This window comes from Misgurnus anguillicaudatus, chromosome 14, assembly GCF_027580225.2.
Source record: "Misgurnus anguillicaudatus chromosome 14, ASM2758022v2, whole genome shotgun sequence".
Lineage (NCBI taxonomy): Eukaryota > Metazoa > Chordata > Actinopteri > Cypriniformes > Cobitidae > Misgurnus > Misgurnus anguillicaudatus.
In genome coordinates, this window is record NC_073350.2 from 380,619 (window position 1) to 407,155 (window position 26,537).

Below are 26,537 nucleotides of genomic sequence, written 5' to 3' on the forward strand. Positions count from 1 at the left end.
TAGTGGCTATTTCTAGCTCAAGCAAATCCAGAAACTTATAAAAGGATTTATTATTTTTTACAAGGTCGTCTGTTGACTGCTGAATATAAAACCCCTTCAATATAGGAGTCGAGTCAGCAAAAAAAAAGATTATATATATATATATATATATATATATATATATGAGTACCGGCACCTCTTTTGGGCCACTTAAAGCACTGATTAAACATATTAAAAAAAGTCCAGATGGGGTTTAATCTTTGCGTGTGAGGGAGAGCTCCCTCGCTTCCTCCCACACTTTCGTGCGCCATCTCTTCCTTCTATTTAATTTATAGAATCAAATAAACATAAACGACTATAAGATGTTTTAACCGCGGAAAGGCTCCGCCCCGCTTTTCAAGTTCAAATCCTCCCATGTTAATCTACTTACTCTCCTGAAAGCACATTCACTGCTAGTTGTCTTGCTGTTAATTTTAAATAAACGTAGAGCAAGTAACTAATCAGTGTCTAGTTTATTCAAATGCTGGTTTCACATCGCAAGCATGAGCCCTGAGCAACGCGTATGCAGAGAGCGTTTGCCGCGCGTGGCCATTGTGCTTTCTGCGTTTGCAGCGCATATGGTGCAGTTTAATAACAGTATAACAATCTCAAGTTCACATTACTTTATTTTACATGCATTTATGAGCAAAACCTCTTCAAGACGCTTTTTAATCCACATTGTTTTCGTGCTGTTCTGGTCCGTGTAATGACAGATATAGACACAGTTATAGACATTAAAAGCCCATGGCACAAATCTGTTTCTCTGAAGATTATTAAGATAATGATAGATAGAGGATTCATTTATGCTGGGCAGAGAGTGACAGCGCAGTCTTCTGGCAACAGTGTGTTTTTTAAATATTTAATTGCTTTCTGTTAAATTTCTCAAAGTCATTACTGTTTAAAACACACTTGGCATCACATTCATGATTTTATGGTAAAATGACACTTTCGCGTCAATCCACGAGCAACCCCCCCCCCCCCAGACGGTTATGTGACGAACCGTCACATTTGACTCATGTCATAACCGTCATCACCAATTCTGAAACCGGCACAGCCCTGTAATTAACTAAACAATTTAAAATACATTTTAAAACAAGCATAACACGATTATATAGAAGATATAAAGACAAATAAAAGATTTCCATTAACTGATTAGCTCACACCTGCGCGACGAGTCAAGCTGTCAACGCTCGAGCTAACATTACTAACAAACGATAAACAATCAAATTGATCATTTATTTATCCTATCGAAATATACTAACAACTGAATTAACATCCCTGTGAACTAATTTCAATAAAGTAACCACGAATGTAAGGAAACTTACCCCAGAATCGACCACAAAACAGAAACACTTGTCTGAGGAGAAAGTCGGTAAATCCAGAACTAGTGATGGTCGTTTTCGAAGTACTGCTTCATGAGGCTTCGAAACATTTAGGAATCTTTTGTTTCGAATCAGTGGTTCGGAGCTTATTTCAAACTGGCCCAAGTCACGTGATTTTAGCAAACAAGGCTTCATTACGTCATAACTGTTTCGAAACCTTTCAAAAATCCGATGGTTCACCACTAGGGGGAGTTGATCACATGACCACTGTCTAATATGTTTAGGTGAACTCGGGTCAGTTTTATTATGAAAGTTCATAAAACATTTATCCTTCTGACTAATAACACTGCCATTTTATCTACTTTTTGTTTATAGACAGATTTAATGACAAAAATGTACATAATTAAAAGGTTAGTTAGTTTTAATGATTTTTTTTGCTCTAAATAAAACTAAAAAACACATAATACACTTTAAATTATGTCATAATTAAGTTAAATAATTTTTTAAAACACATTTTAATCAAAATCTTGCTATTATTCTGTGAAAAAAAGTGTAAAATGTTTGAACATATCTGCTTTTACACTATTTTGACCAGCAGGGGTCGCCAGCGTGTGTGGTGTTTCGAACTGCTTCGAAAAACTGAATCAATTTTCGAAGCAATTGGTTTAATTGATTCGAAGCGTCGAAAAGCTTCATTTCTCCCATCACTATCCAGAACGTGCGTCTCCTGGGGCACGTTCAATCTCACACCGTTGCACAACGTTTGGTTACGGTTTCCGGGTTGAACGACATGTTTCCTGGAAACGGTGTGCAACGGAATGCAACAGGTTTTAGAAGCGTTTTCTCTTGTTTGGTGGGTGTGTCAGAAATGTCGGCCCAATCAGCGGCAAGATGTATAAAACCACGCGGTAGTAAAGAGACAGCTCGCTCAATGGGTTCAAGTTGGAATGTTGTCGTTCATTCTGGACGGCAAGGTCAGTGACTGTAACATTGAGGGTCTTTTACAGTATTAAACACACATTTATAACGATTTCATCAAGCTTCAGAAACATTTAAAAAAGAACACAAAGAATGGCCTCTCAGCTACCGTAGTTGCAACTCTTGCGTCATCACAACAGGGCGTTCAACACATCGCCGTTTCTGTTTAATAAACGTTGTGCAACGTTTTGTCGGGGCTGAACGCAGCCCTGGGGCCTATACCATGAAGGAAGCTGAACAAACTCGGAGTTAAAGGATTGGTTTTGAGTTGACAAAACCAAACCGATGCAATCAGGCTTTATTGGTCACATGAAGCTGCTTATCAACATTCTATGTCAACTCAGGCTTTGATCTTTAGGCTATGATTACTCCACCCGTGCGTGCACATAAAAGAGTGACGTCGGCACAAACAACCAATCGGAATAGAAAACGGAGAGAGCACATACAAGCAGTGTATTTTTTTAGCGGAGGAGCATAAGCTAATTATACAAAAGTATGAAGATTATAAAAATGTATTTCAAGAGCGAAATAATACTGCCTCTGCTCTTTTTAATATATTTAACATGTACATTAACATACTTCATTGTATAATATATTTAGGTAGTAGGCTACCCAAAGTGAAATATGCTTTTATTAAGTTAATGTACACTGTTAAATTTGTTAATAATCTTACAGGGAATTTTATAAAAGCCCTGTTTTAAAGACATGGTCGGGAAATGTCGGGGAAACACTATGAAGCTGTTAATGTAGCCCTACAGTGCGAGGACCACCTTGCGCATGGTTCGACAAACCGTGTTTTCCCCACCGACCGCATACTGTACCACTTGCAAAAAAGCGCAACGCAATACACATCATTTGCGGTACAGTAAGGGCATGGATTCAACGTGATAGATTTCTTATGTGAGGCTAGAAGTTTGCAAAGATAAGATCCCTTCTGTGAAAAATCTAGATATTTCATACAAATAACTGGGCAAGGGAAAACTAAAAACTCTCTCTACGAAGTGCTCTTCTAACAATTTGCGTGGAGACCTCTGAGACTTATTTCTGCTTTGGATGTTTAAGCCCTCCTTTTTTTCTTAGTTTTTTTCCTCTTTTTTTCTTTAAATGCGTTATCAACACGGAAAATAGTGATTGTTAAATATGCCTTAATGTTTATATTTGAATATAAAAGTTCAATAAAAAAATACAAAGAAATAAAATTTGCGCAGAGACTCTGTAGTTACGTCAGCTATATATTTCTTTGCTCGCAGCTGATTGGTCAAACTGCAGTCTCAGATCTCGAATCCAGAACATAACCTGCCCTGGGGCAGGTTAGCCGTGCAGCGTAAGATACCATGGCGACCAACACCGATTAAAGCCGCGCTACTTTCATGGTACCTAAAACCCAGGGTTGGCGCAAACTAATCTTAAACTTACCTGGCTATCCACTTAAACCGGCTTCATGGTATAGGCCCCTGGTCTGAATAATCACGTGATCACAAAGCATGAGACGGACGCGCACCTCTGAATGAAAATTAAGTGCTTCTATCAGTGGTGTACGGGACCGAAATGACCTGTTTAGAGCACATTTAACATATTTATTTCATTAAAATAAACAGAAATATTAATAGACTTTAAATAAAGCATATGTTTCATTATCTTTCAATGTGCTCAGTAGTATATATTGTTTCTACGTATACTGTCAAGTGTTTTTCGTCTTCTTTGCTGTTTTAACCCTCACTTGATAGGGAGGTACCAATAATGAACATTTACTGGGTTTCACTCAATAACCAGGCCTCTGTTGCATCTTTGCTTTTCGTTTTATTTATCTTCATTTTTTGTAGCCCAGGTATTTACAGGTGAAAAACCTTCAATCAGAACACACCAACCGTTTACAAATTTGCACATTTCTTTAAAACTAAACACACATGACTCAAAAATTATTAATTATCAAACCTGACACTAAATACCATCTACACATACATATATACATGTACATATCATAACAAATAACCAGATCTTAATTTAATCATTTTAGTTTAAACCTCAGGTTATAAATTACAATTTAAACTACAAGAAGCACAATGAAATCAATGAGTAAACTAAATGTAATAAATCCCTAAACAGTTAAATAGTAAAGCAGTGAACTTAATATGAATATTTACCCCACATGAATATTTACAATCCATATTATTCATTCCCATTAATCCTACAATTTACAATCTCAGTAATAAAATATTTTTTAGTTTACATTTTTCCCTCTTTTATACAAAAATAAACTATACCCACATTTAGACCATGTCTTTTCCACAACTAATTTAGTACAATAATAGTCCTCATTTCAGACTGCACATTAAACCCAAATCACATAATTTAGCAGACTGCAATAAAGTTAACCAATCAACTTTCACTATCATGTAAATACTAACATCACACAGATAATCCAGTGCATAAACACAAGTGCAGTTCTCTACTCATCAACGCTTCACTAGCGGCAAAACCATCCAGTGACACTCGCAACAGAGTCTGAATAAAGTGCCAATCTTACCGGCTGTCTGTTCAGTCTTTGAATTAGTACCGTTCAGCTTCAGAAAAACTTCAATGGGAATGCCGCTTCTCTTTCTTGCGTTGCTGGTGCGTTCGCTGGCTATAGCCATACACACTGAATCGGAAATGTGCATCTCTTATCTCCGTTCGAGTGCGCACAGGTGATCGATAATAAGTTCCGCATGATCGCTGACGAGGCGTTCGCCGCGACACCTCCCACTCAACCTTTTTGTTCTTGGACGGAAAGGTTGCAAAACCTTAAGGTGAGCTTAACACTCTGGAGACTGCTCCTCAACAGGCAAAAGGACAACAAGTCGTCTGACATCTCTACGCAGTATCACTCCATTAGACCTTTCTGCCCGGTCACTTAAAACTGAGGACTGAGTCGCTGGTTTTTGATGCTGAACTGAGGCACAATTGCCCGGTGTAACAAGAATCTCAACATCTCTCACAATGCCCTTTGAGTCTAGTGCTACAGTGACGACTCTGCCGATCCTAAACTGACCACGTAGAGCAATTTGATCACAAAGCCAAACAACATCCCCAACAGCGACATTCCTTTCTATAGTGTGCCATTTCGTCCTAATGAAGAGACTGGGACCAGCAAGCTGGCACCATGCTTTCCAAAACTCGTTAACCTGGATTTGAATTTCACGAAGCCGCTTATAAGGGTAGTTGTTAAAGTTGAAAGATTTGAAGTCACCCCTAGGAGATGCTCGCCCTAACAGAAGCGAGTTTGGCGTTACATACTCAATGCGGTCCTCTCGACTCTGGACTCTTGCATCGATAGGCCGCTCATTGGCCAGGTTGGCTGCCAAATGAAGAGCTGTGAGGAACTCACTGAAAGTAAGGTTTGCTGACTTATTCAAACTTTGAAAAGCTCTCTTGGCAACCCTTACGGCAGCTTCAGCAGCTCCATTCCGATGTGGTGAATCAGCAGGGAGCACTTTCCATGTCCATTTTGTTCCTTTTTTATAACATACTCCTCCAGGCCTGCTGTATCTTGGCTTCGCAGAAAGGTATATAAGTCCTTCAGCAAAGATCTTGCCCCAATAAAATTAGTCCCAGGGTCTGACCAAACTTTCAGAGGATGGCCCCTAATGGCAGTAAATCTTTGGTAGGCCATTAGAAAGCTCTCTGTGGACATGCTATTGGCAAGTTCCATGTGTACAGCCCGGCTTGCCATGCAGCAAAAGATGACCCCCCAGACTTTCATGGACACTCTTTTTTTAATGTCATCTCTCACCAAGTATGGTCCAAACAAGTCAACAGATGTAAACTGGAATGGCGCAGCGGGTCTTGACCTTTCTATAGGTAGGTCACCCATCACTTGTTGGCATACTTGAGCCCTTGTCTTCCTGCAGTGGATGCACTGGTTAACCACTTTCTGAGCCAGCCTTCTACCTTGTATAACCCAAGCCTTCCGCCACATCCTTAGCAGAGTCCCAGCAACCCCTTCATGGCCTTCCTTATGACTTTGATGTGCCAGTAGAGTCCCTAGCCAGGTGTCAAAGGGAATTAATGGAACAGCCAAGCAGTCTTCTTTAAAATACTGTATTCGGCCTCCGCACAACAACAGCCCACTAGTTTCATCCTTATACACAACCAATCGGTCTGTTGTGGTGCTGGGGAAGGTAACTCCATCTTGCGCTGCCAAACACAGATCTCGGAAGGCGTCCTCCCTCTCGGCCACAGTGACAATACCGGTCAATGGGACTGCCTCCCACTTTGATCCTCCCCGGGTTTTACCATGGAAAAACTTTTTTGCTGCTCTCCAGACCATAGCTAGTGACTTTATCAGCCGTGCTAGGCTACTGAACCGCTTGATATCCAACAAGCCTGTGGATACGACCCCAGCAGGTGGCCTATGCAGATCTACGGAGGTCGAAATCGGATCCTGCTCGGACTCCGTCTTTGCTCCAGCCCGGGTAAGAGCAGCAACAAAAGCTTTCTTCTGGATTCGTGCAAGGTTTTCTCTTGCTTCCACAGCAACATCCTTGGCGGACTTCACTGGCCATTCACTCTCCGGGAGGCTCAAGAACTTAGGACCCAGCTGCCATTCAGTGCCTTCGTCCAACTCTTTGGGGCTTGCCCCTCTGGAGATAATATCCGCTATGTTGAGTGATCCAGGAATCCACCACCAGTCTTGGACGTTTGTGCTGCCTTGAATTTCACCAATTCTATTAGCGAAGAACGTCTGGTAGCCATAGCTTTCACGTCGGACAGCTCCCAGGACTGTCTGGCTGTCAACCAGGTGGTACCACCTCTCCACACGTATTCTGCAGTGCTTCTGGAAGTGCTTCTTCAGACGGGCAGCATAAACAGCTCCACAAATTTCAGCCTTGACAACGTCCCCCTTTTGGTCTAAAGGCGTCAGCCTGGCCTTGGATTCGACTAGCCGTATGATCACATTTTGTGGTAATTCCCACCGTAGGTACAATACTGCGCCATACGAGCATTCGCTCCTATCAGAGAATGTAATACCACAGGGTTCAGCAGATGAATCAAGAGGCGTCAAGGCTCTGACAAATCTCAACTGGCTAAGCTCAACGTAATCTTCGAAGAGGCAAACGGCATCTTCCCGGAGGCCCTCAGACAAAGGTACGTCCCATGTATCTTCGGCTGGACTATATTTGACCTTTGCTTCTTGAAAAGCTCTCCTCACCAAGATGGCTCCCTTCTGCTTGACAGGTGTTACAAGACCAAGGGGATCGTACAGCCCCGAGACTTGACTTAGGAGCTCTCTGCGAGTGAGTGGATAAGGCGCCTGCATCCTTACTTCATCTTTCGAAAAATTTTCTCCCAATCTCATTTTCTTTTTCTTTTTGGAGAAGTTCACAGCTACCATCAAGCACAGTTTGTCGCTCTCTGGATCATAACCAAGACCCAGAGCTTTATTACTCTCTTCAGAGAGTTGGTTTGGAAGTACCATTACTGAGGGTTCTTTCCTCTCCAGGTCTCTGGGTCCTGGCATCCCACTCTGGCCCGAGTAGACCCACGGTTTCATATAAAATCCACCGACTTCCAAGAGTTTCTCAACATTTGCAGTTATTTGCTTGAGCTGGCTCAGGTCATTGTGTGAGGTCAGGATATCATCTACATATGCATCTTGTTCCAGCACACGGCGCTCTTCTATGAGATGGTTAAACATTGGCAGATTTGCTGTTTCACGCATGGCGACTTGTGCGATGCAGCCCGCTGGTTTATCTCCGATGTTAACTCTCGTAATTGCATACTCCTGAATGTCCTCCTCTTCAGAGTCTCTCCACAAGAACCGATGAAGATGTACCTCCTGGTCCTCAAGCCATACGGAATTATACATTTTTTTGATGTCCCCAAGCGCAGCAAAGACACCTTGCCGAAATCGTATGAGGACAGCTCGGATGTCATTAAGGACATCTGGACCCTTAATAAGTAGATCATTAAGACTCTGGCCCCTGAATTTCTGACTACTGTTCCACACAAGACGAACCGGCGTGGTGACAGAGTGGGGGTTTGGTGCGATCAGGTGACTAATGTACCATACGGGTCCAGTCCAACTTTCCAACTCTTCTCTTGATAGTTTGACAGCAGCGTTCCGCTCAACCATGTCATGGACTTGTGCTTTATAGGCTACCCTCCACTCCGGCTCTCTTGCCAACTGCTTTTCAGTCCTTAAGAACGTTGCTTCAACAGCTCTCCTATTATTGGGCAATGTTACCGGATCCTCTATCCAGGGGTACTTTGCGTGCCAATGTGGCCTTTTACTGTGATGATCTTCCACTATATATGTCAATCCACTTTTTATTTGCTCCAACTCTCGCTCCTCAGAAATTGTCATCTCCTTTCCCCCAGGTTGACAATTTCCACATCTACAGCCGTTACACCTGGGCTCACAGGCAGCTCCAATGCTGTCCCATCTCCACCAGTTTATAAAATCTCGGTGGGCAGCACATGTAGTGGCTTGGGTGAGTGGAAGCAATTTAGCTGAGCTATTACAGATGATTTCCTTATACTCTACAGCAGCTGTCCGCATTGAGCGTGCAAAATGCGTCCTGGAGCCATGGGCTATGATCTTCACGTTTTCAAAAAGATCTGGATGAGACCCACCCACCGTTTTGCCAAGGGGACCATCCCACAGGACAAGGTCACCAACGGAACGCACCTTCTGAGGAACAAGCTGACCTTCTTTGTGACTAATAAGGAGCTTAATTTTAGTGGGACGGACCAGTTCGTGGAGGGGAACGTCTGGAAATATATTTTGCAGTCTTTTGGGTGGTACATGCTGATTGATTTCTGCGATGCTATCCAGCCCATAACACACAAGCTGGTGGGATCTCAGGGTTCCCTTTGAAGTTTTAACCCGGATCTTTAATAAATACCGCTTGGTCTCAACTATTACTTGCATCCCGCCAACTCCATGGACTATGAGCGTGACATCCTCGCTCCTCAAATTCAGCTCACCAGCAGCTTCATGGGTAATATAGTTAGTATCGGATGCCAAGTCTATTAAGGTCCCAATTTTTTGCCCAGCATTCGCAGTGACTTCAAGGATCATCATTATAACTGGGAACTCTTCAAAGCCATTTTCCGTCGTGGCTAAACTGAACTTCGTTGGGGCTTGCTTTTGTGGGATCCTTCCTTCCTTCTTATTGGGATCATCCTCCCTTAATTGGTCTAATTGCTCATAAATCTTCTCCTGACTTCTCAGAAACTTAAGGAGCATATCGAACCTGTCTTCAGCTGATCCAGCCTCCTCCTCCTTTGATACATAGACCAGCCACTCCTTTTTTAAGCTTTCAGGCAGCTTGCTCTCCAGGGACTTTGTAACAATTGGATTTTTCAAGGCGCCTGTATTTCCCAACTCACTAAGGTCATACAAGGCTTTTTCAATAACCTGGATCAAATCCACAATCTTCCTGGGCTGATGACTTTTCACCATTGGCAACGCCTGCAGTTCTTCAACAATTTCCAAGGCAATTACGGTTTTATTTCCAAACCGGTTTTTAAGGACACGAAATATTTCATCTGCCGTTCCGTAGGTTGACAGGTGAAGGTCCCTTGCTACCTTTCCCTCAAGGCTATCCAAAAGCTGGAACTTCCTCACCTCCTTGGAACCGGTAGGTTCCCCTTGCGCTTGGAGCGCCTCCCATTCCTTTTTCCAGAGGTAGAAATTCCGCTTGTTTCCATCAAACTGTGGAAGTGCAGTTGGCCTCAATTTGATAGCGGGTGACCGGTGCGGGGTTTCTTCTAAAGACCCCTCGTTCTCCAGCTTCGCCTGTAATAGGGTAGCTTTCCCTGAAATTAGGTTCAGCTGCCAACCCTCCACACCTTTCATGCGCTTCTGAAGGTCAGTCCGCTCCCCATCTGGGACCCAACGAGTCCATCGGCGGATAGCTTCCTTTGCTGCCTTTACTAGCCCTTCAAGGTTAATAAGCATTAATTCATATACCTCCAATTTCAGGCCAAATTTATTCTTCTCCATCCGCTCGCACTCTTTTCCAGCTGCCTCTAAAGCCAGGGACAGTTCAGGGTAGGCAAAATTCTGCCATAGAACACTCTGGACAGCCCCCTCTACTTCCTCAAGCTTTTCCTCACACTCCTTTGCTGTCTTCTTAATGTCTGCACTTAGGTCCTCTTTTGATGCGGACGCAGACTCCTCTTCCTCAGTCCAAGCAATTTCAACCTCCTCATTTGCCTCCATCACCCGGTCAGCCTCCAGCGTAACTTTGCTGAAGGCTTCCACCAGTTCCTCCGCAGACATTTTCTTGCAAGACTTCAATACTGAGTTTGCTGATCGGGAAAACCGTTGCTTAGCAGTCGTTCTCTCTCTTCTTAACTGCTGCAGAGACTTTGTCTCAGCCATTTTGAGCTTTGAAAAGAACTTTAAATTGACTTGCTGGGTTTGGCTTGGCAGGAGGTTTGGGCGGACTCAGACGGAGCTACGGGCAGGCTCAGACGGTGGTGGGCTAGGTTGGAGCTTCTTCAACCAGCTCAGGGCGGTTTTTTACTGTCAAGTGTTTTTCGTCTTCTTTGCTGTTTTAACCCTCACTTGATAGGGAGGTACCAATAATGAACATTTACTGGGTTTCACTCAATAACCAGGCCTCTGTTGCATCTTTGCTTTTCGTTTTATTTATCTTCATTTTTTGTAGCCCAGGTATTTACAGGTGAAAAACCTTCAATCAGAACACACCAACCGTTTACAAATTTGCACATTTCTTTAAAACTAAACACACATGACTCAAAAATTATAAATTATCAAACCTGACACTAAATACCATCTACACATACATATATACATGTACATATCATAACAAATAACCAGATCTTAATTTAATCATTTTAGTTTAAACCTCAGGTTATAAATTACAATTTAAACTACAAGAAGCACAATGAAATCAATGAGTAAACTAAATGTAATAAATCCCTAAACAGTTAAATAGTAAAGCAGTGAACTTAATATGAATATTTACCCCACATAAATATTTACAATCCATATTATTCATTCCCATTAATCCTACAATTTACAATCTCAGTAATAAAATATTTTTTAGTTTACATTTTTCCCTATTTTATACAAAAATAAACTATACCCACATTTAGACCATGTCTTTTCCACAACTAATTTAGTACAATAATAGTCCTCATTTCAGACTGCACATTAAACCCAAATCACATAATTTAGCAGACTGCAATAAAGTTAACAAATCAACTTTCACTATCATGTAAATACTAACATCACACCGATAAGCCAGTGCATAAACACAAGTGCAGTTCTCTACTCATCAACGCTTCACTAGCGGCAAAACCATCCAGTGACACTCGCAACAGAGTCTGAATAAAGTGCCAATCTTACCGGCTGTCTGTTCAGTCTTTGAATTAGTACCGTTCAGCTTCAGAAAAACTTCAATGGGAATGCCGCTTCTCTTTCTTGCGTTGCTGGTGCGTTCGCTGGCTATAGCCATACACACTGAATCGGAAATGTGCATCTCTTATCTCCGTTCGAGTGCGCACAGGTGATCGATAATAAGTTCCGCATGATCGCTGACGAGGCGTTCGCCGCGACATATACATTCATGCGTATTTTGTTAGGATTATTATTTAATGGACAGACACTTTATGAAAATCACATGGTTCTATTGTAGTAAATAAGTGGTCCAAAAAAGACGTCTGATTTTAGGCTAAATTTGGACTGAAATAGACGGACCAAACAAAGACCAGATTTCAACGTCTTTTTTTGGACTAAATGAAGTTCATGACGGGCCGACATGATTTAGCCCAAAAAACAACGTCTAAATGACGTCTTGTGTTGGGTGGGGCTGTTTTTTGCTCCAAATATTTTTTTTAGCCGGTCTGTGTTATAGACACAGAGCTGTAATATAAATGTACTTCTGAATGGAAATGTCTTAAGAAATGACTCGATGGCATTTTATTGTCGTCTTACTTCAGTATAATCCCTGATAAAGCGCTGTTTAATCCTGCACGTCTACTACTGTTTACGGTTATCCCGGTAACGGTTTAATTTGCAATTCAGCACCATCTACTGTCAAAGTAGAGTATTTATTCAGCGTGCCAGATGTGTTTGCTTTGAGATTTAATACATTATTCTTTTCTTTAGACATTCTTGGAGATGTTGCATTAAAACCCCTACAAAATGGCCAGCAAGATGATTCAGCCTTCCTACAGTACCAAGAGCCAAAGCAAACATTTATTAATTTTCAACATGTAAGTATCATTTATGACACTTGTTTTTTTTATCCAGTTTATGTGTGCATATTTACATTGTGAAAATTCTGTCTTAAGGTCAGAAAACAAACATAATTCAGTATTTGGAGGAGGAGGTATGACGAAGACCCCATGTCCTGCTAGGGGATGAATTCGAAGCCTTTGTTATCGTGGGAGGCAGGGGCGTAGCAGCCAGAGGCGTCATGCCCATTCAAACTGAGGGGGCACCTGCCCCCTTGGTTTTTTTGAGCTAATGGATTTTGCATCCAACCTCAAAATCAAATAAGCGCCCATTAATCTGTTATTTGACTTTTAATCTGTTTAATATGCACAATATTATACATTCTGTGCTGCATCCTTGTCACTTTTAGGAGATTTTCACCGTTTTGATAGTGTTTTGATCATGTTACATTACTTTTATTCTGGCGGCAGCTGGCGCTGCAGTCAGCGCAGTCGCAGACGTCATAAGCGTCTGGGCGTGCTCACGAGCTCTCTGCTGTTGCTGGCTTGCTGCTGCATTTGGCTATCTGAGGAATTAAAACGTGTTAGAAATGCTCACAACATTTCTAAACCCCAGTACGGTAATGTGCATTTAACCTCCTCGTGTAGAAAATGTATGGTTTTAAATGTGACCGTCTCAACGTTATATTAGTAGAGATTCATCTTCTTGGCACAACGCCAAAGTTCACCAGAGTTCATGCGGGCGCGGAATCACACATGCTCACATGAGGTAAAATTTAATGCAAAAATCCATTCCTCTAATAATTTTATCTAAACATATTTTTTAAAATCATTATTGAACATTAAAATCAATCACGTGGCTATAGCTTATGTCATTTTCATTGTTTATATACTTTATGGATTTAAAATTACATTAATTTTCTATGATAATGTAGTTGTTGTGCAAAATGCATTAATGACACAATTAAACAAGCCATTAAGACTTAAATAAAACATGCCGTTTCAGATGTAAATATGATGCAAATGTGTCATTATTACGATTGAATAGTATTTGATATTAAAGTTAGTCATCACTCTTATTTTGGAGGTTTTTGCATGAAAGCAGGGGTTTTCAGATTGTTAGAAATGTAAGTGTCATGGAAAAGACTGAAAGCTCTATAATATTTCGTTTGATGTCTGTGTATGCACAAATTTCTGTGAGCTGTTGACACTGTGCCCCCTTAAAAAAATTGGTGCATGACGCCCCTGGTAGCAGCCATTTTAAAAGTGGGGGGACAGTATGGTAATGTGACCTAAAGCTGATGTTCATAATAATACATTCTAAATAGAATACCGATTGGCATTTTACAGCACCCTAGTGGCAATTTTGGGAAAATGCCATGATAGCTTAAATGAACCTATTTTTGTGAAATCATACTCACAATTTAAAAATACTGCAGGACTTTGAAACCAATGTGAGACCATCTATAGCCTACTTTATTTTTATGAAATAAAGATATTTTATGATAGTTACAATATTTCAGTTATTTGTATTTTGATGAATATACAAATTACATCTACACTAATTTTATACAACATACATTTTATGAAAATATAGCAATAAAACCTAAATCAATGTATTTACAAGTTTTTAATATTTTCAAGATGGAAGTAAGTTCTTTAATCAAAACATGGCCGTAGGAAGTGGGGGTGCTGCGGGTGGGAGAGTTTTTTTAAGTAAAAATATTTTGCACAATTTATATATTACTTATAAATATTTTAGGAGATTATTTTTGACACACGTTGGTTATTACGTGTATTTTGGATTTTAATTTCATTACTGTCTGTGCCTACCCATCTGCGTGGCCTCATCCGAGCGCACTTTCTCCGCCTTGTCTTTTGAAGACATGGGTACGCAGCACCCAACATTATAACGTCTCAGGCAGTTGCAGGCTGTTTACACTTGGTATTAAGATGTGTTTTCATCGATCGGATCACAAGTGGACGACGTTAATGCCAGGTGTAAACGGTGTTCAAAACGTTTTGAGCTCGTCCACTTTCGACCACTTTCAACCACATCCAGAGGTGGTCGAAACCACTTTCGATCGGATCGCTTTGGAGTTGCGGAACGCACATGTGGTTGAATGCGTTCGAACAGCCACACGCGACCGCCTTCTCTCCGCCCATTTATCTAATCTGAGGTATTAAACACAAGTTTTACGTCTTTTTTTAATTCTGGCGTGAACATTCGGTGAACAGCGCTATTTTTAGCCTTTCATTGATAAAACTAAGCGGCTGGTCTCCGTAGTTTCGTTTTGAAAGCGTGTAAAAGTTGCGCGATCCTATTTCATCAATTGTGCTGAAAATTCAAAGAAAGCTCTTACATACTCATGTACAAAACACTGTGCAGCATGTTTAATTGCTACCCAGCTAACAATTTTTGGTTCCCAAAACGTTCCCCTAACGTTAGTTTTTGGCTCTCAAAACGCTCCCCTAACCCTTTACAGAAATAGAACGTTATTTTTAGGTTATTTTAACGTTTTCCTAACGTTAGGAAAACGTTACAATAACGTTAGGAAAACGTTAAAATAACCTAAAAATAACGTTCTATTTCTGTAAAGAAAACTTTCCTGGCTAACCAAAAAACAAACCTTGGAAAATAACGTTATGGGAACCAAAAACTAACGTTAGGAAAACGTTAAAATAACCTAAAAATAACGTTCTATTTCTGTAAAGAAAACTTTCCTGGCTAACCAAAAACAAACCCCGGAAAACAACGCCATGGGAACCAAAAACCAACGCCAGGAAAACGTTAAAACAACCCAAAAATAACGTTCTATTTCTGTAAAGAAAACTTTCCTGGCTTACCAAAAACAAACCTTGGAAAATGCACAGTTGACATGGAGTGAAAAATGATTTCACCAGGGCGCGTTGCCGCGGCTCCGTGCACGCACTGACAGAGCGCGCAGAGCTCAAGACTCCAGCCTCAGTGAAGAAGTGAAGGCTTACAAAAGTACGGCACGTCTATTAGTACATCCCATGCTGTGTTTTTATCTATCATATCTATCTAAAATAAGTAAAACACATTTCCATATAAGGAGGAATAAAATAATTTATTTAATACAAAATCTATAATAATTAAATTATGCTATTACTGGAAAAAATGTCTATTAAAATATTATACCATAACACAGGTTATTTTATATAAAAATACCTCAACACATCACATATTATGTATTTAGATAACATTATATTTTATCAAATATATAAATAACCAGTGACTTCAACACAATAAAGAAGACTTAAAACAGATATTTATTGAAAATTTATAAACATTTAATTCACTTTAGTTTAACAGACCTTACAGCAGCCGCCTCTCCATTATTAAGTAACAACAATCAGCATCTCTCTCTCAGTTTTTACAATAATCAAAAGCTTCTAACTTCATATTCTCTTCATGGAAATAATTAAAATATATTTTCGTTTTCACATATTTAAGCTACTAATGAAGAAACAAAAAAGAAATCGCTAGAATGATATACTCTGAAGTCAAAACGCAATGAGAAATAAATCAGTCACTTTAGGTTAAAAGATCTTACCACAGTTAGTCGGCTATCCGTTTTTTACAACAATAAAAAGTTTCTAACATTATATTCTCCTCAAATTCTCCTCAAATCGATTGGAAATCACTCGTATATATATTTCTTCTCACATATTTAAGTTACTAAATCAAGAAAGAGACAAAAGAACCGCTAAAATAATGTTAGTCTCTGAGGTAAAAACGAAAGGACCGTTATTTTTTAAATTAACGACTTTTCCTGAGCACAAGATAGGCGGTAAGCTCGTGCAGACAAGCACGCGCATATTAGACGTGCACACTAAAGGAATGATGGGTTTAATTATGCATTCACTTCATTTCCTAAAAAAAAAACATAACCAAAAAATAACCATTAGCGAACGTTATGTATAAGTTATTTTTAGGTTATTTTAAAAATAACCACCCTGCAGCGTTATGGGAACGTTATTTTATGGTTCCAAAAAAATAACCAAAAAATAACCAAAAAATAACGTTCTGTGTAAGTTATTTTTGGGTTATTTAAAAATAACCACCCTACAACGTTATGGGAACGTTATTTTATGGTTGCAAAAAATAAAACCTAAAAATAACGTTCCCAGAACGTTATTTTTTGGTTCCCAAAAAATAAGCCAAATATAACCAAAAACTAACGTGCGGGGCACGTGCTGGGTTTGCTGGGGAAACAAGCAGTGCACTCCGACATAATATTAGTTTGCGTCCATATAAACTCATAATTACTCCCGCTCGGGTTTGAATGACAGCAGAGAGACTCGCCCAACGTCTCACAGACCACCCCCTTATAGTATTCAGCACAGAAGCGGTCGAAAGTGGACAAAAGAGACGGATTTAAATACCAGGTGTAAACGTAATGTGTCTCTCTCGTCCACTTGTGATCCGATCGATGAAAACACATCTTAATACCAAGTGTAAACAGAGTGACTAGTTTGACGGTTTAAAATATTACTTAACACGACCAGTGACAGCTCCCGCTGCTCGTATGCGTTTCTCCTCTGTCACGCGCTCCAGTCAGAAACTGAGCAGTGAATGAACGGACACACGGCGGTGCTTCATGACAAATGCGTCGCGTCGGCACATCTTGTTCATTCATTATATCACAATAACTTAATCAATACAATTGATTGTTTTAAAATATCGTCAAATGTTTTCATTTGAATAAGATCTTTAGATTACCGATGTATAGTGATTTATAATAGGCTACAAAAAATATATTACATTTGCCTGTTTATTTTCTTTATGAATGATAACGTCAACATTTGTTGCTGTTTAATTAAACCGGCAGATTCATCAGTGCAGATGATGGGTTTAACATAAATAAGTTTTAATCTATATGATAAGATTTGTAAGCTGTGTTTAAATGTAAGTGGTGCAGCAACACAACTCAAACTAAAATTAAACTGAGATAAACAAACCATATTTTAGCTCTAAACTCTGCTTGTTTTAATCTGTGCAACCCACGCTGAATCCTGCGCAGCGTGAGGAGGTCCATAGTGTATTTTAACTACAGTAGGTTAAATCATAACATGAAAACTTTATCGCGTAATTTGTCTCATCACGACATACTGCGACATTATCTAACGTGTGTTTGAAAAAATTATGTAGGCTAATCGTCCTTTGCTTTTTTCTGTAGTGCATTTTATCCCAGACAGCGTAATAGCAAAAGTGAATGAACAAACGAAACTTCACAAGAGCAACAAGAGATTTGAAGCTCATGCAGACACGCTCTGTGATTGGCTGAATGTTAGTTCACTCAAATCTAAGTAACAAATCAGAGAACACTGTACACGACGCAGTGCGCTGTTGCTCGCCAGAGCTCGCCTCCGTCTCTCATTAAAAATGTATGACTTCTGGCCACTTTGATGCTTGGTGGCCTTGTGAACGCACAGTAAAAGTGGGGGGGTCGTGACCCCCCGTCCCCCCCGGTTGCTACGCCCCCGGTGGGAGGCTTGGCCCTGGAGCAACACCAGCAGTTGCTTTAATATTCCTACTGTTAGGTAGTTTCTGTAACACACAATACATTTTGTACCAGGTGATGTTTCCTTTACACAGGCTGTTTCTCAATATGCGTTCTTCAGCGATCTTGCGTCCTTGCTCTACGTCATCATTAACGGTCGAAGTTCATTCCAATTCTCAAGAACGCAAGGACAGAGGACGCATGAAAATACCCGGATGTGTTCTTGATATCGAGGATGCATCGACTGAAATCGCTTTACGCCCCAGAAGTCATTGCGGCAAAACTTCCGAGTTCGTTCTTCCAAGGTCGCCTGGCAAGACCGATCTCCACGAGGACGCAAGTCCGTTCTTTGCGTTCTTGGAATTGAGAAACAGCCACACTGTCACCTGCTTAAAGGGACAGTTCCCCCAAAATAAAAAATTATATCTCCTGTTGTTACAAACCTGTATACATTTCTTTGTTCTGATGACCACAAAGGAAGATATTTTGAGGAATGTTTGAAACCAAACAGATCATGAGCCCCATTGACTGTCATAGTAGGAAAAAAGAATACTATGAAAATGAATGGGGCTCATGATCGGTTTGATTTCAAACATTCTTTGAAATATCTTCCTTTGTGGTCATCAAAATAAATACTTTTATACAGGTTTAACAACATGAGAGGATGAAAATGATGACAAATGTGTGATCTATCATTTTAAGCAGTTTTTAGTTGGATAAGATGGAGTAGATTTGTTCTGTTCTTATATGTTTTGTTTATTTAAGTATGTATGTATGTATTTATGCTTCTATACATGTATGTACTTATACATTGAAGTGCAGGTGCAAATGACTAAATGGAAATAAAGCATTATACATGTATTTGTAAGTTTTGTATTATTTATTCATAAAGCAAATAATAGTAATAAATAATAATAATAATAATAATAATAATGGGGTTAAAACCGCATTTCATAACCCAACTAATTGGGTAAAACTTTCTACCCAATGCATTGGGTTAAAATAACCCAACAAAGGGTCGGTGCTATAGTAACCCACCATTGGGTTATTTATTGGGTTATTTTTAACCCAACTGTTTTTAGTGAGTGCATTAAACATGTTTGGACTTAGGTTTTAATGAATTATTAATGCATTAAACATGTTTGGACTTAGTTTTAGTGTTTATTTTTTGTTTTTACACCACCCAGTGACTGGTGCCACCAAATTGAGGCCCTTGTTGGTGGCGCGAGTGCAACCTCTCTCAAATGTTAGTCTGGAGCCCTGCTGATGTAATGTTGGGGATGTTTTCGTCCACTATGGGATGCTGTTGAGTCTTAATTTGGCCACAACTTTCAGCAAATGGAATGATTTTTGGTGAAAAATCTTATGTTGACACATATTTTGGGAAAATGCTTTGAACATTTTTCAAAAACTCAACAATACACTGTGGTAATGCTAAACGTAGGCAAAGTGTCAAAACCGCAGTTGGGCGTGTTTCAGAGTATTTCTGTGCCGAATGCACTTCGCCAGGGTTCGTACAAGTTTCGGCTAATTTTTTTCGATTACAGTTCTAACTGACGTTTCAGGGGTTTTCGATACGTATCACTTCTTTATGGGCTTCCGCCGGAAAACTTCCCCCGGAAAACCCCGCCCAGCCGTCAGAGCTTGCTAACAGCTTATCACGCCACTCAGCTTTGTTTAATTTCAAAAGTCAACAATGGCACAACAAGAAGTGTGTTTTTGGATGTAAGGAGAAGACATCCAGCCTTATGGAAACAATGGATATAGTATATTATCCGGATTAGCAGCGGAGTTTTGCGTGTGTGTTTGATGCGGTGGATTTTCCCAACCGGGTCATGACGAGTTACACGTGGTAAGTAAGACTTCTGTCTTATGTTGGAAATAGGCGCGTGTATATTATAAAAATGACACGAACATGTAGTGAATCATAAGTTAAAACAGTGTTGTATAGTGTTGCATGACTCGTACTCGCTCCTCCTGCGGTAGTGACTCCTCCTTCTTCATTTTTTCGTACGTTATTGGAAAGATTCGGTAAAGCTAATCTTTCTTTTATAAATCTGATTAAACTAAAGACTGTTCAGAGATATAAAGGATGTCATACTACTCTATAGGTACTCCAGATTAACATCAGAAATGCAGAAACAGCATGTGTTACGTGAGCTTTAATATAAAGTGATTGCAGACTGGATTTTTTAAAACCTTTTATCACAGTCTTGGGTATGTGAAAGATTAGTAACAATATTGGCTTTGATGCATTGCTTTTGGGCAGCATCAAATTTAAATTATTTCTCCCTCATTTACTGTTCGTGGCTGTCTTTGCCCCATTGACTTATTCTCTATTGGTTTGTGTAGTGCTGCACTTTGTGTGACCTCTGCTTTCCATCTTTATTTTGGAGTAAAAAATACCTTCGCCTAGGGCCCCCAATTTGCTAAATCCGCCACTGCAAAGATCATAGGAAATAAGTAAAAATGCCGGTGGAAGCACATAAGAAAATAGTATTTAACCCACATTTAGTTCTCTTAAGGGCTTTTCAAACTGAAAAAAGGGTAATCCTGTGTTATTCTAAATCCCAGGGGCATCATTTATCAACATTGCGTAGAAAATGTTCTATATTTGTACCTACGAATGAAATTTTAGAATGTGCCTAAGTACAAAAAAATCAGGATTTATTAAACGTGCGCACGTGGTTCGTACGCACATCAGTAAGTAATCCTTGATGATAAATCCCATGTGTTCTTAAGCACCATGCTCGTGCACGTTCATGGTCATTTGCATTCCGAAACACCTCTAATGAATATGGTGACAACACCTCCTGTTATAAGTCATGTGGTTGTGCTTTCCCCTCATCGCAATAATGGCAAAGAGAGCGTAAAAGAGGAACTTTACAGACACAGAAATCGAGTTACTGATGGATGAGGTTAAATCCTAATAACACATCCTGTTTGGTTCACTTATTGCAGGAGGAATGACTAACAAAAGAAAACAAATCTGCATGGGAATATGTTACCAGTGAGTTTAATTCCGTTGTGTATGAGAACACTTCTAGAAATAAAAAAGTGGTTTGACATTAAATTATCAGCCATATAATAATAATAATAATAATAATAATAATAATAACGCTTCACAGCACACCGACGTGAAATCGGTGCAACTGTAGAAGGACAATGACAGAACTTTCCTTGGACAGCCGCATAACCAGCATCATGATTGCGATCTTTGATAACGCGCTCCTGGTGGAATGGATGATTTGCCAAGTCTTCCAATATTGCAAGATAAGCCATTGCACTGTTTCAAGCATTTGTCGGAGCTTTCATTTATAGGGGTAGACACTAATTTCATTAACTTCAACACTGATTTGCAGTTACTTTATTAACAGTAATCATTTTTAACACATGGGGTGGATAATAAATAGACAAAGTGTTATTTTCAACGCTGGGGATGGACGGTCCTGAGTAGTATCGCTATTCTACCTCTGCGTACGCATGCTCCGAGGTGTGTGAATACTTACACACATTTCTACGTATTGGTGCAATTTGATCAATTCTACGCTTTGCGTAAAACTGTTCCTACGCACACTTTCCGCACACGTCTGTGCGTACGCGCACGTTTGATAAATGATGCCCCTGGTTAACTGAATCCTGCTAACCCTCCTTTAGAGCACGAGAAGGCTTTTCACACTGTGCATAACCTTTGAAATGTTCAACAGTGCGCAAGTGAATAAAGCGACCTGAATAAAACAGTAGTATTAATTTGATAAGGAACAATTATAATATTTTTTAAGTAAGGCTGTCAAAAGATTAATCGCGATTAATCACATCCAAAATAAAAGTTTGTGTTTACATAACATACCAAGGGTTCACTCAAAGCAAGGAGAGTCAGCTTTTAGCTATTATGCCAGTCGCAGCTGGAACCAGCTTCCAGAAGAGATCAAATGTGCTCCAACAGTAGACACATTCAAATCCAGACTCAAAACACATCTGTTTAGCTATACATTTACTGAATGAGCACTATGCTGCGTCCGAACTGATTGCACTATATTATATATGCCCTATTTTAATTATTTTCTATTTCTCTTGTTTTTATTCTTATTTTTAACTGTTTTATACTTTTATTCCCGTTTTATTCTTTTTCACACATTTAAACCGTTTTTATTAAAATCACATTTATTTTCTTTTAATTGATATTTTAAATTCATGTATCTTTGATTTTTGTTTTCTCATTTCTATGTAAAGCACTTTGAATGACCTTTGTGTATGAAATGTGCTGTACAAATAAACTTGCCTTGCCTTGCCATATATAAAAACACACACATTCATGTATATATTTAAGAAATATTTGCATTTAAATACTGTATTTACATTTATATAAATTATATTATATATAAATATTTTATATGTAAATATAACCAATTTTTCTTAAATATCTACATGATTGGGAGTGTTTTTATATATAAATAATAATTATACACAGTACCCACACATATGTTATGTAGACACAAACTTTTATTTTGGATGTGATAAATCGCGATTAATCTTTTGACAGCCCTACTTTTAAGGTAACAATTTTTTTCTCAAAATTAATGAATCTGAATTTTTTTGGGCCTTTTTAGCAGACTAAAAGATCAAATATTGTCATTGTATAAATTTAAACCTCCCATTAGGAAATGTACTGAATACTGTGTGTTGTTGGCACTAATCTTCACAGATTTATTTAAGGTCAGGCAGGACCAGAAACAGAAAACTGATGTTTTGTCCCTGTGTTTGGAGGCCAACTGCATACTTTGAGGTTCATCCGTTTAATTTCATCCCAGGCTCTAGTGTTGTCGATCTAAAACACTTTTACGTTCCCCATGGAGAGCAGTAAATGAGATGCTGAAAAGCTACACACTTCTGTGTCATTTTCAAAATTATCTTTTAAATTGTCAACCCAAAAATGCAAATGATTAAATAACAACAATGAGCTCTGTTAAAAGAAACTGTGAATAAATATTAATGGCGCTATGAGCATGCATAAATGTTCATGTGACATGAGAGCTGATGACCAACTTAAAGGGATAGTTCACCCTAATTAACACTTGGTCATGTCATCATTTACTCAATTTCATGTTGTTTGAGTTTTTATTTCTTTTGTTGAGCACAAAATATTTTTAAAAGCGCACAGTTGACTTCTATTTATTTTTCTGGGTACCATCAACTCTATGGTTACATAATTCATCAAATATCATATTTTTTGTTCAGTAAAACAAGAAATAAACTCTTTAGAACAACATAAGGGGGAAAGTAAATGATGACAGAATTTTCATTTTGGGTGAATTATCCCTTTAAATGTTGTCCCTTTTGTTAGTATTGCACAGCATTTCTAAATATGTATGTGTGTATGAGCATTGCATTTTAAGTGGCCTTTTGAAAGCCAGTCGTTCTTGGTTAAAGTCTACTGTATCTTGGTATTCCCTCAGTATATTGTCTCAAGATAACTTAGCCTGTGACAGGACACATTTTGTTGTGAAAGTAGTAACAGGCACATGTCTGATACACAGCATATCTGATCGTTTGCTTCAAAGATACAGGAATAATCCTGTGTGTTTAAAATACACTGTCACCCACAGGAAAATGTTATTGCTATTGAGTTATTTTGTTCACAGCCCACAAGACTTAATAGAGTTCTCACTTCTTATTGTAAGCATCAACTTTATCACTTTAACATTTCTTATGATGAGACAAAAGTCTCCATTAAGTTTATTAACTTCATTGATCTTCTTTCTGCTAGCCCACCTACAGAAGAGAAACACAGTGCTTCTCAGTTTCAGTACTGGTGACCCACATCATGAATAATGATGCAATTACTTCATTTGTAAATGAAGAAATGTGTGTAAAAATGTAATTCTGTCTTCTAACTCCTAGCTCTGAGGGACAAGAACTGCTTTTTCAGTTAATGAGACTTCCTGATATCTTCTGTTAGATTTAATGCATATTATTCATGGCTTGTATGTCCTCCTGCTAAAAGACATAAGAAATCTAATATTGTGCATATAACGCCCTTTTGAAGATATGACTGCACATGATACTACAGCTTTTCCAATTAATTTAAACAAACTAGTGATGTTTTTGTGTTTCTTTAGGTCAGTGGTGCAGAGCATTGAAATAGCAGAGTCCAGGAAATACACAATGATACAAATGTTGCTTTGTGATGCACTGTAAATTGCTTTGGATAAAGACATCTGCCAAATGCATATACAGTAAAAGAAAAGGTAAAGTAAAAGTGTATCCATGTATCTGAATACTTTGAAAGGTATATTTATTGTTTTAAAACAAACTTTTTTCTAAATTATCTTGCTTGTTTTGTGTCTTTCTGCACTTTTAAAATAAATTACATTGTTGTCTTGTTATGCATAATGCAAAAACATTCAGATATGAAAAGTGGCTAAAAGTCCAAATACTTGTTAGGCTCACTGTATATACCCAAACAGGCATATTTAGTAGAATTCCATACACTTTTGTTTCTGCTAAAGCAATGTGTTCACCATTCACTCATTCATTCAAAAAAGACAACAGACATTGTTGATTCATAAAAATCCAAAGCTTGTACGGTACAGACAATAAATAGTCATTGCAAAGGTAAGACATGATTCATATTTCTCAAACTAACATTTATAAAGCTGATAACAAAAACTCAAGTTTCAGTAGGAGCCCAGAAACGGTTTGGGGTGTCACTACAGCACCAACACTGGTGTGGGAAAAAGGTTCGAGTGGGTCACATGCTCGACCCATCCCTTCAATTGGCATCAAAAGGCGACCATTTAAAAACAGTCTGTTTTAAGAAAAGGCTGTGTTTTCTAAACAGTCATCCCTCAAAACACCCCTGAAACGAATTGAGGTTGAATATTCTACAAACATGTAGTTTGACTGAGTGGAGTTTGGAGGGTTTTGGCTTCTTTAGGCTGAAGCTCCAGAGACATAGCCTCCAAGGTTCACTTGCGCCCAAATATCAGGCCCTCCATGGATCACCCATAGACCCGGGCACTGGTCGAAGCCTCCTGAGGTCTTTGACTTCACAGAGATACTGTTAGCATATTCTTCATAGAAGAAACCTTGCTATGGTCGGTGAAACCTGCAGCACAAAGCGAGAAGACACCTGTAAGTGCTTTTATGACAAAAAAACACAGCTATCATCCATCACAGGCGTATAAATAGAAGTGCGTGTGTGAGCTCCAGCAGAGCAGTCTGACACACACCAAAGTACTGGGTCCTTGCTCAGCTTTCAGTGTTATTCTTATCCACAAAAATTAGGTTTAAAGGAACAGTATGTAGGATTGTGGCCAAAACTGGTATTGCAATCACAAAACTTGTGGCTAAAACTGGTACTGCAATCACACAACTGGGGCCCGTTTCAGAAAGGTGGTTAAGTGCAAACTCTGAGTTTGTTAACCTTGAAATAAGGGAAACTCTGAGTTTTCCGTTTCAAAAAGGGAGGTAGGTTAAACCCGAGACAGCGGGGTAAGTCAAGCCTGTTTCAGAAGGATAGGTAACTTATACTCAGAGTCTGTTTCCGGGGTAACTTACTCTGTGAACCTATCCTGGTCGGGAGCAGGTTTTATCCTGTAAACTCAGAGTTTCTCGTGGTCTCCTCCCCATTTCTAAAGGAGTAGCGGTGTTTAATCTTGTTAGTTGCTTTAGTACATTCATTCATTGTGCACATTTTTATTACGTACACTGTAAAATATGTTTTTAGCTGTCTTTAAGTTATAATTAAATTGCCAGTGCAAATCGTTTTACCTTAGTGCTTTATAAATTTTATAAATTACACTTAAATTTAAACAAAAAAATAAACAGTATATTGTAATGACTAGTAAAGCCAATTTGATATACTTAGGTGCAGAGACGTCTAAGTGACTAAAATTTTAAGTGCTTTTATAGAGGATCCTGTAGATGATGATGCTGCATTCATTTGTAGGAATTTACATTTATGTTTTTGTCATATCCTCTTGCATTTATGTGAGCTGAGTTATTATTTTTTGCAGTCATTTTAGAAACTTAAATATCCTTATGTCACTAATATCAGTCTTTATGGTGCTCTTACTCTTACATCTAAAAAGTTACCTTGACATTTCTTACGGTCGCACTCGTCTTTATCGCTGGTCTAGTGGTTAGTGCTGTGTCCAGTGGTTTGGGCAGATGTACTGTTGGCGATCTGAGGTCGAATCCCGGCTCAGCGTATTTCGTTCATGACAAACATTTGTAAAGTTCGTAGCCTTATATGACAAAGTATTATGCTTAATTTCATTTTTAGCTGAGCTGCTGTCATATTTTTGTCCATGGGATTGCATCTGCATGTAAATTAATATAATAACGTACAGTCCTCAGTATATTTACTTCGGATATTTTAACTGTGATAAAAATTAAATGTACGCATTTACTAGAGTAGCAATTTGCAAAAACAACTCTTTTCTTTAAAATATATGCTCGTAGTTGCATTACACTTGCAGTAACACCTTCGATT

General features: G+C 39.0%; 1 protein-coding gene and 1 long non-coding RNA gene across 3 annotated transcripts in view; one reads left to right on the forward strand and one right to left on the reverse strand.

The window, feature by feature from the left end:
- The window catches only part of LOC141369424 (uncharacterized), a 28,670-nt gene extending 13,691 nt beyond the window's left edge, over window positions 1-14,979 (forward strand). Inside the window, exons 2-3 of the long non-coding RNA XR_012373086.1 lie at window positions 12,445-12,551; window positions 12,630-14,979. This is a non-coding gene — a long non-coding RNA (uncharacterized lncRNA). The remainder of the gene's footprint in view (window positions 1-12,444; window positions 12,552-12,629) is intronic.
- Window positions 1-26,537, reverse strand: part of phactr3b (phosphatase and actin regulator 3b) — a 362,484-nt gene that overhangs the window by 34,690 nt on the left and 301,257 nt on the right. The window contains exon 13 of one of the 2 annotated variants that reach the window (XM_055184983.2): window positions 22,603-25,148. The exons of the other annotated variant lie outside the window; for it this stretch is intronic. Within the exon in view, the coding sequence (XP_055040958.1) occupies window positions 25,133-25,148 (16 nt within the window). The 3' untranslated portion in view covers window positions 22,603-25,132. Of the gene's footprint in view, window positions 1-22,602; window positions 25,149-26,537 lie in introns of those variants that run through there. 2 annotated transcript variants of the gene reach the window in all.